At 36.9% G+C, this 20,451-nt stretch overlaps 1 protein-coding gene across 19 annotated transcripts in view; it reads right to left on the bottom strand.

The window, feature by feature from the left end:
* Positions 1-20,451, bottom strand: part of SOX6 (SRY-box transcription factor 6) — a 380,820-nt gene that overhangs the window by 227,505 nt on the left and 132,864 nt on the right. For 17 of the 19 annotated variants that reach the window (XM_068685194.1, XM_068685208.1, XM_068685193.1 and 14 more), the window contains one exon: positions 6,938-7,181. In XM_068685194.1, coding sequence (XP_068541295.1) covers positions 6,938-7,181 — 244 coding nt within the window. Of the gene's footprint in view, positions 1-6,937; positions 7,182-14,138; positions 14,286-14,935; positions 15,080-20,451 lie in introns of those variants that run through there. The other 2 variants (XM_068685212.1, XM_068685211.1) reach the window with 2 other exon arrangements.

The raw sequence follows: 20,451 nt of genomic DNA, 5'->3' as shown, positions 1-20,451 counted from the left end.
GTTTTCAGCAATATCAAATGCACATGGAAATCCTTCTCTGTATATAGTTACATGACATGTATTATATGCTTTATGTTTCCCTTTTAGCATTTGCAGAGGAATGCATGCAGGAAACCAGCCTGCTGCAAAGAGTACTTGTATTTCTTTAAGGTAAACACTGATGAAACATTTGGAAGATTGAAATAAAAACAAGACATTTATGAGACATAAAGGTATCACATAAAACTGTTGTGAATTAGAATAACATTGGCTGAACCCCAGAAAAGATAATCCTTATAAACATGCAAGAATGTTGTAAACTGTATATGAACGTCAGTGATACACTACATTAAGAGATTCATATTACACTTGGTGCTGTGTAAGTCTCAGTCAGTGGATTTTTCACGGCCTCTAAGATTAAAACAAATACAAGTAGTATCTTTCCTTCCTCCATGAAGACATTTTATGTACACAGTTTTATTATGCTGAACAAAGATACCAAAGTCTGTTTTTTCTTGAGCTGTCAAAGTACAAAAGAAATGCAAAAAGTCCTTGCACAGATGTAGTAAAGTGCTGGATTTTATCTTTTGGCAGGTGCTCAATATGCAGCCCACATAATCACATGTTAATGACTGGAGTGTGTTAATCAGCATGCATACCTGATTCCTTCTTGCCCAAGGAAAGAATTTAACAATTTAGAGCGAGTTAATGCTTCTACTTTTGAAAAAATTCATGTCAATATACAGAACTGAATTAAAAACTTTTCAGAAATTGCTTTATATAAAATGGAAACGTTAAAATAAGGGAACCGAACAAAATGTTTACAGGTCTAGAGGAACATAAACTACAAGTCTTTTGTGAAGAATTCAGGTGATGATTAATTCTATTCAAACACAATTCACCCCAGAATATGGTGAAATGTTTAAAACAGACCTTGTATTTGAAAACAAAAATAAGTTACGCAGTGTCAAAATGAAAATAGAAAAAAGAAAAATTACTTGATTCTTCTTCCAAAAAAAAGTTGATTTTTTATTTCAGCAGCCCTATTAAGCACACTATCCTGCACACTGTTAGGGAATTGCTTTATTGCTTTTAATACAAAAGGTAAACATCTTTTTGTGCTCAAGCTACTACAATTGTCCTTAACCTTTCCAGCCTTCAGAGGTGCTTAAAATTACAGTTGTTGGTAGTCCTAATAAAGTTAAGCATGTACCTGAATGCTTTTTGAATCAAAGCTATCTGCTTGAAAAGAAAAAAAAAAAAAAAACACATTCCATCTTTTCTGCAATATTTTTGTCACTGAAATCTATTTTATGAAAAAACAAAATATCATATCGTCTGTTTTTTCACACACTTGAGTTTCAGCCAAAACTTTGTACCCCTGCAATCATATATGAAGTATTTATCTCTTTAGTTAGATAAAAATTGCAATGCACTACCTGGCATCCAGAAATAGTATCACAAAGCACAGTAGAATTGCTTTAGATCATGTACAAAATTCAGATTTGTACATGCAAGTAACAGCTGCATGAGCAATTCAGCAGATACAGACTTGCCAGAGTTTAGGGCATTTATATTTGATGCATTTTATATGCATTTATATCATATTTATATGATGCATTTTATCCAGCCCATAGATGAAATAAAAATAAAATTTAAAAACATGTAATTGTATCCATAACTTTTAAGAATTTGAGGCCACAAATTTATGTAACAACAAATTCACAGTGTAGCATGTGTAAACATTTTTCAATAATCTTTCCTAAAAAAATGAGTTTACTTTCCTTAAAAGGAAGATCTTTCAAGGATAGCAAGGATGCAGGGCACGAAAAGCGACTGGATTCTGCGTGTCTTATTGTAGACAGTTAGCACTGAAACATCAGGACCTGCAGAACACCTATTTCTGCTTTTCTGATGCCAATGGTTTTGCTGAAGCTATATAAAGGTAAATTTGATACTTGGTGATTTAAAATTATTTTAAAACTAACCAATAAAAATCTCTTTTCCTCCTGCATACAAAAATTTGCTATCAGTATTGCTGAGATGGATGTGCAGATACAGTGGAAAAGTAGCGAGCTTTTCACTTTTTTTGGCAAGAATTCAGCAGAAGATAGAGACTGAATAAAATTATGAAATATATGTCAATATTCCCATTTGACACAAAATCCAATGAGAGAAATTTCTAAACCCGAAGGTTTTATGAATTATGTTAAAAATATATGAGGAAATGTAGCATATATTTGAAGGTAATTAACTTGTATATGTCTCTGTGTGTGTTTTTCCTTGGTCACAGGGAAATAACACTCATCCTTTAGACCTGCAGATGGTTCCTCTTAACAGTCTCTCACTGCATCACTTCATGTAATGGTAGAGCAAAAAGCTGTGGATGCCCTCGTTCTGTGCATGCACATACTGTCTATCTACCGCCTGTAGTGGTGGGCAGGGGAGGAACTCCGGTGAGAAAAGAAAAGGGCAGCCACTGCTCAAGTACAGTGATCCCAGGCCCTGAGAGTTCTTCTGAAATTCTGCCTCTTACCAGATTGTTATAGTGGGGTCAGGGACGGGAATGGAATTTGCCTCTCTCTTCTTTTTACTGTTTTAGGAGGGGAAAAAAGAAAAGAAAAAAAAAAAAAAAAAAAAAAAAAGTAGTTTGGAAGAAAATTTCAGATTTCACTAGGTTAAAGCTGCCTAAATTCATTGTTCAAAAGAAGGCTCCCAACTAGCCTTTACAACCATGGCAACACACCACCCTGTTCCTCAAAGTGAATTAAATCCATTGTCCATCTAATTTTGCAGCTTGCTGTTAGCACTGCTTTCTCCCAATAATTTAAAGAAAAAAAATAAAAATTAAAAAATTAAAAAAAACTTTATAATTTACCTCACAAGGGCTCTGTATGAAGATGGTGACCGTTCCTGGTTCTCCAGTGAACAGAGGACAAATTAAGATGCTCTATTTGTTTACATAATTACCAATAAGCATTATTAGGACACAAAATTCAGTTACTATTAAAATTAGCAAAAGTAAGTTCTGCTGGCTTTCCATTCTCATCCTCTCTCAGACTGTTGCCCAAAGAGAGACAGCTTTTGGATACAATTCATTAAATTTGGCTGCATTTCCTGCCTGCTACTCACTGTCCACGGGAGAAGACAGCAGAGTTTCCTCCCTGTTATCTTGGTACCACTTTGCCCTCTTCCCTACAGTTTACTGCAGAAAAAATGATATGTCTTTAACCTTAAACAACATTTATTTTCTAGTAGATCTACAGGCAGCAATAAATACCCATATGCCCAGGTACTTTTATATTAAGTTATAGTTAGAAATATACATATAAACCTTTCAGCTCAGCAATATGAAATTACAGGCCCAAATCTTTTGGTTGTTTTTTTCTCCCCACTGTAACATCAAATTGGCTGGTGATACGATACTCGCAGTGTAAGTCATTACAGGTCTGACGTTACAGTTGTTACACATTGCTGAATCTGTCAAATGAAAAGGGAGCACAAAGGGAATTTCCAAATGCAGCTGCTATTTCCCATTTGTTAAATCCTTTTATTACACCATATAAGTACACAGCTGGGAAATACTATAGAGTGGGAGTTAAAACAAAATATTTTGGCTTCCAGACATTCAGAATACACAAAGGACTCAGTGGAAAGCAATGCCTGATATCAAAAGGGAGTGAAAGTTTGAAAACATTTCTAGCCAGTGCGCTTTTTTTTTTTTTATCATAATACACAATGTAGTTTAAAGGTATCTTATGTTACAGAAAGTGCTGCATATGATAAGTGTTGGAAAAAATACCATAACAGGGCAACCTGAAAAATATTACTGAGATTTTTTTCCACCTAGTATCTCTACAGCCCTTGCGGCATGCTACAATGCATATTGCATGTTCTCATAAATTTCAGCGACCTCCCTAGTAGTTTTAAGGGCACAAAGGACGCAGGATTGTGCCCTTAATTAGGTACCACATGAAAGATGACTTCTTCCCTCCCCATATGTTGACACAGAATTCTGAGAGTTTACTATCTTATAACCGGATAATACACATTTCTGATGCATTTTAACGACAGCACTACTGCCTTTACTTCCAGTGTAAATGGTAGGAGCAGGTGCTTCTTCAAATCTGCTCTGGAAGGATCCATCTGTGAAAGGTCAAAAAGCACTTACCTTCTGGGAGTTTGGTTTTATTAAGCAGAAAAGTGATCACTACTACAGCACCTATCCCAGAACAGTCCAACCCACCTTCTGGAATTTGCTTTTCTGGAAAGAAACCTCCTATCCTCCCTTAAAGGAGTACAAAATTGCCTTCATCAGGAAAATTGCAGGCACCTCTGGATTTTTTCCTAGCAGTAACGGTGCCTGCTTGGAGTCTGAGGTGTTTCAGAGAAACTTTACACAATTAATTGAGGCTTAAAGGATTTCTCATAAAGGACGTAAGTAAGGGAAAAAAAAAAAAAAAAAAAAAAAAACTAACAAGTTACTTAAATGACAGTCCCTCAAGAAGAAAAAATATTTTTATACCACTTCACAGTAGTGATCTAACTAGTCTTCTATCTTACCTAGACTGTAAACACACTAGGACCTTGATCTTTACATTTTAGATTTATTTTAAGTACAACTAAATAGCATGCTTGAGAACTTCTAGCCAAACCTTGTAAATTATACCCAGGTTTTAAGCTGGGCAAAAGAAAAAAAAATATCTGTTTGGTTTAGCTGAGAGCTACCTAAATAAGGATGACATATATTCACCACCAGATTTGACCCAAGGGAAATGTGGAAACTCCTAATGATTTTCAGGACATTCATCTATATATATGATGGAGTGTTCACTGAAAAAAAGGAGGGAGGAAAAACAGAGTGCTAAGTCACTCAAGCAAAGTTTATGCACCTGTTCTGAAACATGATAAGCTGGGTATTGATTCACGCCTGTCCAGAGGTACAGCAAGAGTTGGCATGGTAGTGCAGCATTAAGAAGGAAAACAGAGATTGCACTCTGGTGCTGTAAGCATAAGCTCACTTTCGAGCAATGCCAATGGGTACAAATGATCACACTACATCAATTTCTAGTATTTTGGCTTAAGTACTATTCCAGGTCCAAGGAACAGCCTGAATCAAAAACAAATTCTTTGAGGGACTCCCAGAGGTTAGGGACTCCTTTCTCTCTGGGAAAAAGAGCCGCTTCATCAATGGCATTGATGTCCTAAGACTGAAATTCCCGGAGAGCATATGCTTCATTGAATGAATAGGAAGGTGGCTGATGAATTCACAGATTTATTTTTTCACCAACAGATCTGTTCAGCCCTTTCTGTTCTACACCCTGGTTGCTCTCCTGATAAATAGAAGCAGGTTAGAATCATTCTGATGTGCTTATTATTGCATGACTTGGGCATCCAAAATGAGGTTCCATTCTCTCAGACGGGAGAATTCTGCATAGAAGCCTATGTACAACTTAGAACCTACCTTGCCCAATTACTAACCTACAACCATGCGCCTTTAGAGCAATTTTTATGGTTGAAATTTAAAAGGAATTTTTCCTTCTTCGTATCAGTAGCCCACATACACAGGAATATTTTAGGCCTAGCAGAAAGTGCTGAACTAGGTTAAAATGCACATTAAAATTAGGTAGCATTTTTCTAGTTTGGTCTAAATTTCTGAGTCAGTTGGATTTTGGGAAAGAAAATTGTATTAACAGAATACATATTATTCAAGTGCTATTGTTTAATTAGGATTTGAATTCTAAGCATCACAATATGCATGAAGAATCCTAGCCTCTGTGTTGATTAATGCATATGAATTATGATTTCTAGCCCAATTTGAAATAAGGTCATTATTGTTAGAGCTGCCAAAAAAAATCTACAATTGTTATTCTTTTAACCTTGATAGCTGCTGATTTGCAGTGGGAAAAAAAAAAAAAAAAAAAAAAAAAAAAAAAAAAAAAGACTTCCTCAAAAAATATCTGCTCATAAATATTTAATAAAAAAGAAAAAAAATATTTAAAAAGAAATTTTATGAAAAGGTAGGGTATTCCTTTTAAACTAACTGTGTGAATTTAATGTCTGTGAATTTAACGTCTGTGAAAGTCACTTTATGGCTAGCCTGGAATTACGATGTTCTGTATTTACAGAACACCTGGGTGCTGCATATACCTTAATTCTGTTCCTCAGGAACATGTTCATGGAAAATAAATTGACTGAGATGCTATGCCCATTCAGTCTTTATTCAGCCTACTCATATATTGCAGAGTTTTGGGGATGCATAGGGACAGAATTACAACTGGAAAATAATTCTAATTAGGCTACTGAAGAGAATAAGAACGATCAGGATATTGCCTGAAATGTCACTTATATACAAACTGATGATCTGGAGTAGAAGAGCATGACATTGTTACTGAAACGTTTTTCCTTCACAAAAAGTTGTAATTTCTAATGAATACAGCAAGATGTTTGTGTCACCTAAAATGCCATCTTCTTTGTTGTAGTGTGAAGCTATAATATTCTAAATTTGGTGAATTCCATTTCTGAGACACAAGTGAAAAAAAAAAAAAAAAAGACATTAAAGTTTCTTTCTTCACCATGACACTTTGCAGATGACAAACAGTTGTGAGCTACATCCTCCTGTCAGAAATTAATGCTTGAATATATGACCTAGAGAGGTTATGACATAAATCAAGGTCTGAATGAAAACATGATAAATAGATGCATTTCCTTTCCGAAGGTGAACTCATCAAATGACCTCATTCATATAGACCTGTATACTTAACAAGATTATACAGTTGTAATTTACAATTACACCATATTGATGTTGATCTATTGCTAACGCTGACACTTTAACATTTAAAAAGCTTCACACCCTTGACAGATTGTACTGAACATGTCTTTCAAAATGGAAGTATGGAAGTGAACAGTCTTTCACAATACTGATTTTGAAAGCTGCTATGAGAACTGCGAAACTCACCATTCTGTGTTGGGCTGAGATGACCCCATCCCACTCAGCATCTTGTTGGATGGTTGTGACTAGAGTTGGTAGCTCCTCAGAGTGAGGTTTGTTGTGCATTACATTATGTAGAGGCAGATGAGAGGTCGCATGCTGATCACTGTTGCCCTCTTCCTTGTCTCGTGATGCTAAGTCCTGGGTCATTGTTTCCTCTCCATCAGCTGCACATGCAAATGGAGAGGTAGCCTGCTTGGAAGACATTCTTCTACAAAACAAGAAAAGAAGACAAAAAGAAAACATCAATTTCAAATGAAAAAATTCAAGATCAAACAGTCCTCTAAATACACCAGATAGCAGGCACACTTGCAGTTAAAGTTAATCTTTTTGCAGTCAAGGAAAGTGCTCTGAATAGTATGGTTTGGGGAATCCAGATCCAAAATACTGAGATAAAGTTTTCACTGATGTCAAGTCTATGTCATGGTTACATTATGGGATGTCACCTCAGCTTATCTAACAATATAATTTTCTCCAGCCAGGAAAACGAAATAGTGATTTTATTGTAATTTTCACGTTGATTTATCGTAAGATTTCAAGTCCTTAAGCTCTTACTCCTGTAAGCAATCTGAAGGTAATAAGCAAATGTTTGGATGAGAGGGTACCACATGCTTTTCTAGCCTCATTCCTTGCAAGCAGGAATTGTTTTCTGCAGAAACGAGAATTTTTAAATCCATTTGGAATTCTTCAAAAAAAGTCCTTTTCCTGTTTGTTTAAAGCTGTATCTGCCCTTTAAGTGTTTAAAATTTTATCCAGTTTTGCTTTACTCTCAAAAGTGTTTAGAGATGTTCATGTGGAAAGTGTTCTAAAACGGAATGGTTTATTGAATGGATAAGTGATTAATCTTTTACAGTTTGAACTAAAAATCTGAAATACTATATTTCATTTCATATTAGGCACTGAGTACAGGATATATCTCAACAAATTACTTTAAATGACTTAAAAGTGTAATGAATAAATGCATTGATTTATGTTAAATGTCTCTTCCTAATAATGGCCTCTTACTACCATTTCAGAGGCAAACACAGCTTTCACCACACTTGGTTATATGAAAATATAACTGACTTTACTCAAACTCCGAAAACACTTTGTTGAAAATTTCTAATAAGATTAACTGCAACTGTTAAAACTGTCATTAATAAACCCAAAAGTAGACAGCTAAAATATATTAGCTCTTTTCCCAGTTTTTAGTAACTTTAGAATATCCTTGACACTGAAATTGCTGAGAAACCAAGGAATAAGATTTTCACCTTAATTGCTTTTTAACAATAATTGATTTCATACCATTTCTTTAAAAATGCACAAATCAGTTAACATAGGAAACCACATGAGCATTTTTCAAATTAGCAAATCATTAACTTGCTAGTACTGTTTCTACAGACAAATAAATACTGATTAAAGGGTCTGGAAATCTGAGACTAACAGTTAAATTTACAAATCTGTCACATGCTTTCATGAATATTACAGTGAAGGAAATATCAAGTGCAAAGAAAAATAATTAAGTTAATTCCAATTTAAACAGTAGTTTTTATGTAGCAGCCCGTGTTTCACATAGGATTTAACAGCTAATGCTAAATTTCTCACAATTAATGAGGGAGCTCAGATTTAGTATCCTACAGTGAAAAAAAAATTAATATAGGATCTGCTAATCTAATTATGTACAGTTCTATATAAAAGTATTACAAGCTTTGAAGTGCTTTGAAACATATTAAAACACTGATGCCTATTTAGAATAACTATTCCGTAAATAGAGATAATCCTGCCTCTTACACTTGACACTGGTGGGGGAAAAAGGTTTGCATTTTCTTTAGGGGAGCCGAAGTGTAAGTGGGAGTCTAATATTAATGTTGCCAATAAGCAGAACTGAGGAATTTAAACCGTGTATTACATTCTTACTACGCTAAAGAATTCATGTTGATGCTGCAGAGAACATGCCAAGAGTTCAGCAGCCGGCATTGCTGCATGTACTTCAAAAGGTTTTGGTTCCTAATCGCTGTGATCCAAGATAAAATAAAAGGTTTACTTTCCTTTTTCTCATTAAAATAGTCATGTTAATATAATCACTCACATGAAAATATATGTAATTGTACCATGCTCTATGCAATTTGAAAACTAGCCATTAAAACTGAAAGACACAATAAAGGATTTTCCTTGCTTTCACCTTCTCAACAGATCTCATTCCTGCATCAAACCGAACGAGCTTCTGCAAAAAGCAATAGCTAGGGCTGTTTCTGCGCCATAAATTAATCATGACACAAAACTCGGAATGAAAATGTCTCTTAAGAATAATTTCAACTACAAACTGCACCAATGAATAATAGTGCACAATCCTAATTAAACACAACTCTGCAGCTGCAAAAATAGGAGGAATCTGTCCAAAGCTACGAGTTGGCTTTAAAGGCTGGTTTGTTAGGGACTGTTTTCTTAAGGAAGGCTGGGCCCTCAGTCTTAATCAGCCAATAAATTATTTCCTGCAATTACATTAAATAGAAAATTATCTTCAAATTGAGAATGTTAATTGAAAATCAAAATTCAGACTGAAGTTTAGAAATTACATGCTGAATATAATTAGTCTAGAAAGGCTTCACCTCTATTTCATAAACAAGCTTTTGGTATTTCCTCAAGTGACCGTTCAGTAAAGCTATCTGCTGGCAATGCGCTCGAGTGGAAGCACCTTTCCTCTGCCACGTGCACTAACAGACTTCTCTCTTCTTCATGATGTTTTAAACACATATAAATACAAAGCTGTATTCATGTTCTCTTCTTTACTTTGATTACATCTAGAAAAGGGGAATCTCTTAACCTTAAAAATAAAATTATACTAACAAAGTCACATTCACTACTACTCCCAAGCCGTGGGCTGCAACTTTTTTCTGCGCTAGGATAGCCGAACAGGTAAAGAGCCGGCTTCGGGTGCTTCTGAGCTCCTACAAGCCCTTTCCTTCACTGCTGCCTTATGGCCAGACCCATTTTCATGCTGTGATTTACTTGTTTACCTGTAGTTCTGGAGCCTGCAAAAAGAGACAAGCTCAGGCAGGCCTCCCAGGCACTCGCTGCCTCCATCACACAATTTTCAGAGGTATGCTGCTCCTCCATTTCTGCCCGTACATTTGTTAAAACTGCAGGATCTAATGCACTAATCATGGCCAGAGGTCAGCAGCCCATGGCTCCTTTCAGGCTTTTGGCTGCTAGATTTAAACACTAGGGATGCAGGACCCTGCTAGATTAAGGCCTCCACCTGCTTTTCTGAGCATGATCATTAACTAAATCAATACACTTCATGTGTACGGGTATTCTGGTGGCCCCAAGTTATGCCCCAAATATTGATTATGCTGGGATTTATAACCAGTTAAACAGAGATAAGTATAAACTCTGTGAGCGGGTGTTATCCAGTCAATGACTTTGTGCAGGGTTTTACTCTACATACTTGTTTTTTTCTTAAATAGAATTCTGTCCATGGAAGTCCATCAGGTCCAAAGGCAGAATTCAGCCAATAACTCCAAGGCCTTATCAAATTTAAGGGAGAAAGATCTGGCCCATTTTAGTAGTTTATGATAATAGCAAACCACAGAACAGGTCATTGTGTTAAAACATTTTCATGTTCAAACACAAGTACAAACAGCGGTCAAATTTTAAGCCATAATGACTTCACTATTTTACATTTAAAGCATTCAAGATGAATTTGCTAAATCCCTCACAAAAAAAAAAAAAAAAAGAAAAAAAAAGAAAAAAAAAATAAGGATAAATAAGGCTTGTAGAAGGTATCTGAAATTTACAAATTTCCATTATATTTTTTCTCCTATTATCAATTAAATTCACTCAAATGATTTATTTTTTTTTATAAAAAAAAAAAAGTTTCTGATAAAAAAATATCTCCCTAGTTATAACCCCTGCAAACAGGGGTTTATAATGGAAGTGCTGACACAACCCTAACTACAGCAGCACAAATGGTGCCGCTATAATACACAAAATCAAGTTCTATTATTCTAAACTATCCTCGCTCGGGGGGTTTTCTTTACTGTGCTCCCAGACAAACTGCTGAAGCATGAAAAATTTAAATGCAATCAAGTGGGTCCAATTCTACTTTACTAGAACAAGTGTCTACAGTGGTACAATCTTAAAAGAAGATGCAACAGATTTGTTTGGTGCTTTTCTTTCTTTTTTCTTTTTTAGCTGTTTATTTATAATACTGTGCAGTGGAGATAAAATAAGAGAGGAAATTACACTCACATTATATCAGTATATTGATTACACAGCACACAATCAGAATGAAAACTACATTGTGAAATTGTTGCTTTGGTTAAATTGACAGATTAGCTGAACACAGCAATCACTAAAGGTAGAAAATATACCTAATGGGTATGAAAAAAGAGGTTGAAAAAGGCCCTCATTATCTGGAGTCCTTTCATGTACTCAACTTCGAGAATTGAAGAAATCTGCACTTAGATTTTCCAAAACTAGAATAAATTGTATTTCGTTTTGATCTCAAAATTGAAAAAAATGGGATCTTTTACCAAAATCTCAGTAAAGCTGAGGAATTGGGACCCATTTTCAGTCAGCCTCATTGTCAAGGCAGTAAAGCCAAAACTGAAGTGCTAAGGACTTTACCTATATAAAACTAATCACAATCACAAACAGCTACATTCTGTATATATGTGTGGGGTTTTTTACATTAATTGAGAGAAGAAATTGTCTGTGCTCCAATGAAGACTACCAGTCAGATTTTCAAAACATCAGCTTTCCTTTTTCCTACAGACAACTTATGCTATACCTTCCTAAAAGCAAATAATTATACTTTTTATTGTCTAAGGTTTTTCTTTGGTTTCCAATTCTTCAGACAACGCATCTCTTCTTTTTCAAAACAATTGGATGATACTCCTGACATGAAAGGCTTCCATAGCCTAAAATCTCCCATCCCTGCTTACTGCCCAAATGATTAAATGTTACAGGGGAAATTACGGCTAGGCCCAGAGTTTTAGCTGCTAGACATTTCAGAATCAAGCCACAAAGCGTTAGCACAGATAACAACAATGTGGTAGCCCTGTCAGTACTTCAAAAGCATATAAACTAAGCAGTAACAGCGAGATATATAGCAAAGCAGACTCATAGTTGGCCAGAGACTCTAGCTCTTGCTCTGCTCCACCCTCTCAAAGCATTCATAAACCTAAAGGCATGTCTACACTGCAGCCACATAAATGACTACTTTGTAATGCTGAGATATCCAAACTAATTTTAAACAAGCTTGTTTCTGATAGCACTCCAACTACAGTAGCATGCTACTCAGATGGACTAATTCATCCTGCTTTACTGACTGCAGTATAGATGTAACCCAGGTCTACAGTTCCAACAGTAGATTGGAATCAGATTAGATTAGAAATACATTCGCTTACAGAGCTTTTATGAACAGTCTCCATTCCTTCTCCCCAAAGTGCCAGATTAAAATACTTAAGTGCATGATTAACTGTAAGTATGCAAGCAGTACCCTAATTTCAAATTGGACTACTCTGTTTCAAAAAGTTAAGCACATGTCTAAGTGCTTTGGTGACTCCAGAACTAAATAAATTAAGAGAAACCATTTTTAGGTGTACTTGTGACCTTTTAAATACTTTCTTCTTAACTTTTATGCTAACCTAGAGTTCACAAAAAGTAAAAAGTTGTCGCAACATCTTCTCCCACCCCCGCCTTCTCAAAGAGAAAGCAATGTGCATGCTTCTCTCACAATATTCAACATGACTTGCAGAACCCTCCCCTACAAGTCAGCACTCAGACTTGTGATAAAATAAATGGCCTGTGTATTCCTCTTTGCCTGCACTGCTCACGCATCCTCCTCTTAGACACGTATGGCACAGCTCATCACTTGGTGGCTCTGTTTTTTTCATGGATCCTCAGACCCCTTCTGAAACTCAATGTGCACTCGTGGAGCATCCTTTCTGCAATCTATTTTACAGTGGAAGTTCATCTATACAAGTGCGGGGCTGATGCAGCATGGGGCAAACTGGCAGTTGCATACATGTTGCTGGAACAATTTACTTCTAACTGAGTATCAGTTTATCATAGTTGAAACATTTGGGAAAACTGAGCTTTGCTTTTGTTGTATAAAGATAGCAGTTACAGCAGTGTTCAGATTGACTTAAAGAAAAATGAAAATAGTTCGCCAGTAGCCAAAGATTTTGTAGTTTGGCCTCTGGAAAACAATGTTACGTAGACATAACTCAGTAACATAATGCACTGTAAATCTAATGCTGTAATCTGTCTGCCATTTTAGAATAAACAGTTATTTCCTAAAATTATGAAATCTCATATCTGATTTCAAGGCGCTTTAGTAACAGAAACGAATAGCTAGGAAAAGATTCCATTCTCCCGGGGCCCTATATCCTTACATGAATCCCTGCAGACAAAATTTGCATAAACTGACAACATGGCAATGGGAAGAAAAGCCTCCCAATTTCTGTTCCTGGTTTGGAGTCACAGCAAAGCCTTAGGCAAGTCATCTCATCTGCCTCCAGCTCTTCCTAGGCTTCATTTTGCTGGAAGACTGCAAGGATTAGTTGCATATCGTTCATATACAATGCTTCATTCAGTGTTAGAGAGTTTAAGGTAGTCATAAGAAATATTATTCTAGGAATCAGCTTGGAAACAGAAAGATGAGAACATGGAAGCAAATATGATTCAAGAAATGACAGCAATATGTTAACTGGGCACCCAAATCTCTAGCTGAGATAAGCATCAAGCTAACCAATACACCCACGGCTTTCAGGATATACACACAGCTATTCTTGCATTTGGTTTTCCAAACCAGACAAATTACACTTCTGTTAATAGATACGAATCCAAATCGTAACATTTGACATCAGGTTCAAACTTCCTCAAAGCACACAGAGCTCACAATACCAATATTTTATGCTATTTCTTCTCACAAACAATGTGAGAGCTAAACAGCTCCCTGGAACTTTTTTTGGAAAGCCTTTCTCATACATTCTACCATTAAAGCAAGTTTCTGCAACCACAATAAAATATTAGGGTTAGGGAACCAGTTCCTAACTATTCATCCAGTTGCTGAAAACATGAAAAAGGATGCAGCAAAACAGCTTTGCAGCCCCTGATGACTTTTCAGTGAAAATCCAAAAACTGTTTACACGGAGTCATAAAATGCTAAAAATAAACCTACCTTTCTAGTAGGTTAACTGTTCCATTCTCTCTACTCACTGCCAGGAGTTTTCACTAAACATGCCAAAGGTGAACTCACACTGAATGCAGTAAAGGGCAGTGAAAGAATAATCACTTAGCACCTGGGCTGTGCTCATCTCCAGTCACTGAAGTTAATATTTTCTATAGTTTATATTTAGCTGACAATATTGCTGTCACTTTATTTAAACAGCTTGAGACTGTTCTTTGGACTGGAGCTCATATGCCCTGGAATGCTTTGACTCATGAATTGTTTCTCCTGATAATGTTACATCACGTAACCACCTCTGTTTAATTGGCTGGTATTAGCCTCTCAGTGACGACTGCCTTTAAAGTCCTATGACTACGCCATGTGTCTTTGGCTATCCAATTTCTTACTGTTGGAAAAAGAAAAAGAAAAAAGGCCTTACTGGCTTCCAGCTATCTTTACCAATAACTATGGGAACAAGAGGGAACATGCCAAGAATTTATCCATCAGCAACTTATTAGGATTTGTTGTTTTAGGCAGCAAGAAACAGAAAATACAATATAAATAAAAGCAATCATTAACAATAAAATTAAAAAACAATGGTTGCTATAAATAAGCATTAATTCACGTATTTTTATGGAATAGAATGACTTAATTGTTTAACTGAATGATTAAATAAATGGTTTTGATAAAGGACGCCTAAAAATACTAAGAAGAATTTATTTTAGCATGTTTAGACTTTGAGCTGAGAGCATATCCAAAAGACTAGAATAGATGTATTTTTTCCCTAATAAAGCCAGTTAAGAACTTACTAACTCAAAATCCTCTTGACCAAACTTCAACCTGGTGGGCAAGGAGATCCTGAAAGGTTCATTAAATCCTTTCAGTGTTCTGTGAGATACCAACTCCAGCGCTAAAACACAGTGTTATTACATTTTGTCCTCCTCCAGTTTGTTTTCAGGAGCTATTAGGATGCCACGTGATGTAACTCATTAACTCACGCTAAATTTACAGTGCTACAGGTGCGAAAACAACAGGTCACATGCCATTTCTCTGCACGGCTCAGCACAAGTGAGACACCTGATCTAAGTCAGATGGCGTCCCTCTTCCCAGGCTTCTTGATGCTGGTTCCTCTGCCAAACAGAGCACCTCGGCACGCAGCAGAGCAGGGGCTCAGTTTCAGCCTCACCTGTAACCAGTTGCACTAAACCACCTCATTAGCATCTCCACATAGCACGAAACAATGGCTCCGCAGTTCAGTTGCAGATTGTCTTTTTAATCAAAACCTTACACTACAAGCCTAAAAACATTTCTAGCAGGCAAACTATTTCTGATTCAGTAGAGGTTACGCAAGCATCAAAGCAGTTAAACATAGGTGCCAAACCACATTGCCAGGAGCTCTTAGTACTGTGAGGTAGTGTTACCTGACAGCTTGGTGAATACAAAATTACTTGTTTCTCCAACTGAAGACAATCAAATTGTCACCTTCCATTGTAATAATGCACAACCAGGGATCAGCAAAGTGCCAACATAATTACCAGGAAGAAAACAAAACGTAACAAAAATATCAAGTCTAAATTTCTCTAAAGGGTAAACACATCCATCTGGCTATTCACAAGGAAAAGTAGGAGGGATTTTATTTTTACTATCAAATATCCTAGGGTTATTTGGCAATAAGATTTATATGCCTTTCATTAAGTGGAAAAGAAAAACAGCTAAGGAAGGTGATTCATGACATACTAAAAATAAATGTGGGTCAGAGCGGTGCTGGGACGGTACCTGTGCACATTTCAAGTACTGCAAGTGTCATTGCAGAGACAGTGGATAAGTGTGTAGCTGCACCATGATTATAAACCCACACGTATGAGGATTCATAAAAATTAATCCCAGTTGGCACATGGCGTACTTTGGCACAAACAATAAATGACGTGCCACTTTTATTTATTTATTTAAATGACTTCACTCTAACAACCGAAACTGAAGTTTGAGCTGCAGACTGCCTCGGAGACTCTCGGGATATTAAAACCCGAGGAAAAGTTTTGAAGGGGGTAATCTGAATACACAAGAACTAGCATTTCCACCATAGATTTCTTCAGGTTATTCAGCAAGTGGCCTACATATTCAGGAGAGAAATTTACATTTTGGTAATGCAGGGATCTCATAACCAGAAACTGTGTTTTATGTCTACAGTAGCTCTGGGCATCCTATAAAATATAAAAGAGTGGCCAAGGTAGGATATATACTTGAAAAATATTGTCATCTGTATCATGGAAATGAAATTAAACTTAAATTCTCATCAAAAAACTTGCATTATAGAGTGATATCTTGGATTATATTTTTCTGTATCAATATTCCAGTCACTGGGAGCACATACACAAAGTTCTGTACATTTATTGATGCAAATGCACATCACCTTCTCATACTTCTTGAAGCTCCACCAGCACTGGAGTAGTTACGGAAGACCAGAGAAAAGCAAAATGCACAAAGCCAATGCTCCAGGTCAGACGTTGTTTTTTCTCTGACAGAATACTGAAGAATGGCAGTAAGGGACAAGCAGCTTTTTTCCACCCTGCCCAACCACACCAGCACCAGATGTAACCCTTGTGGGTAACAAAAGCACAGTGACTGCTCAAATATAAGCATGGGCTCCATGCAACTGGGAGCACCTCCTACATCTGCTCACAAGCGTTGTGTCCTCAGGAGCTCAGCTGCTGTAAGGCTCTTGGCCCATCAGTATCAAAGCACAGCTACAACCTGAGCAGGGCTCTGGCCACCGCTCCTTGCTGTTGTGCACAACACCGCGCCTGCTCTTCCACCACAATCAAGTACGGGTAATGCCCTAGCTGACACTCCTCTAATTGTGGCACTGTTTGCAAGGGGCTACACGACAAATACAGGAGCAAGGATCAGGGTATGGGTCAGTGGGAATGGAGGAAAGGAAAAAGGTGACAGAGACCAATGAAAATTTTGAAGGGATGGGTATTTTGATCAGATAAAATAAAACAAAACTAGTCAAAATGCCCTGCTTCCTTTCGGCGGCTTTGAGAAGTGGTGATTTTTAATCGAGTCCTTAAAACAGGCTTTTACAAGGCAGCATTGTGCGCAGTATTTCTTTGGTTTTTTTTGAACTAAGGCTTATACAGTTTGACTCTCAGATATGCGCACATTGGGAACCCTAAATTGCATTTACAGACCCTCTACGGGAACCACCTCATGTACCAGTGATCTGCAGCTACTACTGGGATAAAGGACAGAGTAACTGAAGCAGCATACTATTTGGGAGAAGATTATAGAGGATACCATGCCTAGCTGGAACTACCCAGCAAATATTTCAGAAATACCCATGCCTGATAGGCATTGTGGCCAAGAACAGCAACGTGACAAGTTCTCTCTGTCTCCCTTCCCCGCAAGCCCTCCACTGCTTTGCCTGCCCGAAGTTTTAATGAGAGAGAGTAGGTGGGATGCTGCTTTGTTGTGTGAATTTACTTCAGTATGAAAAGACAAAAGATAAATAATTGGAGCAGTTTAAAGCTTCAGATAAAATAAAACAAAATATTACATCCTTTATTATTTAAGCTAATCAGTCATCAATAGGAAGTTCAAATGATTTAAAGTTCAATGTATTGAGACTTTGAACGTCCTATCCTTTCACAAGGTCCACAGATGAAATCTCTATCGATTTTAACTGCCTTTTCTTTCTAAAACAAACAAACAGGTAAACATAAAACTAAGAGATCATTATTCCTAGTCACATTCTTAGTATGACATACTGAACTAACAATTTGAAGTATTTTCATCATTAATTCATCGAATCATAGAATATCCCAAGCTGGAAGGGACCCATAAGGATCATCAATGAGTCCAACTCCTGGCACGATACAGGTCTACCCAAAATTTCAGACCATGACCAAAAATTTCAGGTCATGGTTAAAAAAAAAAAATAGTAAAAAAGAAAGAAAGAAAGAAAGGACCATTTAGTAAATAAATAAATACATAAATAATCATAGTTTAATATTGAGCAGTTTCACAATAGAAGTTTTTGTTGTTGTTGTTTGGTCTTGTTTGTTTGTTTTTGTTTTGTTTTGTTTTGTTTTAAGGGCTTCATTTAAATATTTGGACAAGAAGCAGAGAACATTAAAAATTGTCACAGGTAAACCCCACTCAGCATGCCCGTTCAGCTTGGAAAGAGCAAGCAGAGCGTACAGTCTCTGCCTCCAGTGCTCTGAAGTTGCATCAACTGCAAAGGAAGTTACAAAATTTCCCTCTCTTCTGATGTCAACTCTGGGAAGTGCCACAAAATTGTTATGAAGAAATAATTTTCAATAACTGAGGACCCTCAGTCACCTAATTTTCAGGGAAGATTAGGGCATATAGCACTTGATCTGTAGCAAGAAGGAAACGTGCAAAGCGAAATCTGTCAGAAGGGTAAAGGTGAAGAGTGACCAAGCTTTGAATTGCTCCACATTTCCAAGTGCTCAAAGTTCCACTTTAATATTTCTGAGTGCACCAAAGAACACCATGAAGCACAACTACCAAAATACAAAGAAAACCAAAACCCAGCACATGAACTAAAGACCCAATTAAATGAAACTGTTACCAGGTAATTAGGAAAATAATAAATAAATAATGTCTAAAATGAAAACTTAAAATATTGTCAGTGAGCAACACAATAACATTTTTATCATCAGTGTTTAAATTCAATTATCTCTCTTAGAACTGAGTTTCACTGAAACACTGAAATTTTCTATCATACCTTGTGATGCAGTATATTTACTATTGAAATACACAACTCTGTTGTGGTTTTCATCTTTAACCTATTTTCCCCTATATTTTAAGTATAAAACATATGATCTGCATGTGTAAAAAAGTCTTGTCTTCTCAAACAGTGTCATTTTTTGCTCAGGGCTATATTTTGTAATGGTTTCCCTCTTATGTTTATTGGTAATAATTTATAATAGGCATGCAAACAGCACGAAATATGTGCAGCCTATTCTAATAACAAAATCTAACAGTTTTGTTTTCTCATGGACATTTGTTGAGAGCTCTATTATCCATTTCAAAAGCATTGCCATGCTGAACATATAGCTTTACAGACATATTTAGCTGGTACGTCTAACATCCTTACCATGAACCATCAACGAAACAGTCCAATGTCTGTGGTTTTAAACCAAATAGGAACAGAATTGAAAAGAAATGGATCTTTTAATCTAGGAATTATGACACAGACAGAGTTGTTGCAGACTTTCAAGTACGGGCCAGATCCTCAGACACTGTAAATCAGAGCAGCTGTACTGAAGTTAATTGAATCCTCTATTCAGCTAAAGATACAGCCTTAACAACTTTTCTTGGCATGGAAAAATTCAATTGGGTCCTATTGCAATATGAAATTTCTGTGTTTTCAGTGAAAAACTGACTATTATTACTTTATTACTGTGGATCATATGACATGATAATACTCTGAACCACTCAAAGATAAATGCAAGAAGTGGTAAGGTATACTCTGAACGCTAGCAGACTGTATTTCTCTGTACTTTTTCAATCTATTCCTCTTTAACTGATTCAAATAAACACGATCTCTTCACTCACACAGACAAGCACTTTCAAAAAAATTAACAAAACTTATTTCTCCAACTGGCTTATGTGCTGATATCAGATAATTCCGGGAAGAACTAAACATAAACTACAGAAATGAAACCAATTTTAGGTTTTAATTTGAGAGTGAATTCATATGTTTCTACTTGGCAGAGCACCGCAGTCCAGCAGCTCCTGTGGAGCGAGGTCGCGAACGGGATGGGGCCATCCAAATACAGAAGACCCCCAGCACAGCAGGCACAGGCTCTGCGCTAATTATACCCGACCACATCAGTCCGCAGCGCGCAACCACTCTGGAAGCCCCTCTGGGACATTAACACTACACAGAGCAGGGCTGAGCTGGCAGCACCAGGAGGTGCCCCTCACCCTACCTCTGTGCAGGCAAAAACAGAGTGCAAAAAGGAAGAAAGCAAAGTGCTCGTTCAGGTTTTTTCTGCTGAATCATTTTTGATCACTGAGGTTTTGGGAGCTGTTTCGGGCAGGGAAAGGCTCTGTCAGCACCGGGGCAGAAACTGGAGCCAGCAGGGAGGCATGGGGCAGCCCCAGGGGCAAGTCTGGGGTGAGCCATCTCCACTTTTGAGCAGAGGGGGGCCACCCCAGAGCAGCCACCTCCATGAAGAGGTTCCCTTACTTTGAGACTCTGCCCTGGTTGTTTTTTCATAGAAGGTGATGAAGCAGTCTAATATTTGGCAATCAGCACAACTTCTCATGTTCCAGAAATCTCAAAATATCTTCA

Source organism: Anas acuta, chromosome 5 (genome assembly GCF_963932015.1).
Source record: "Anas acuta chromosome 5, bAnaAcu1.1, whole genome shotgun sequence".
NCBI lineage: Eukaryota > Metazoa > Chordata > Aves > Anseriformes > Anatidae > Anas > Anas acuta.
Note: the sequence above shows the minus strand (reverse complement) of the source record. Positions and strands in the feature narration are given on the sequence as shown.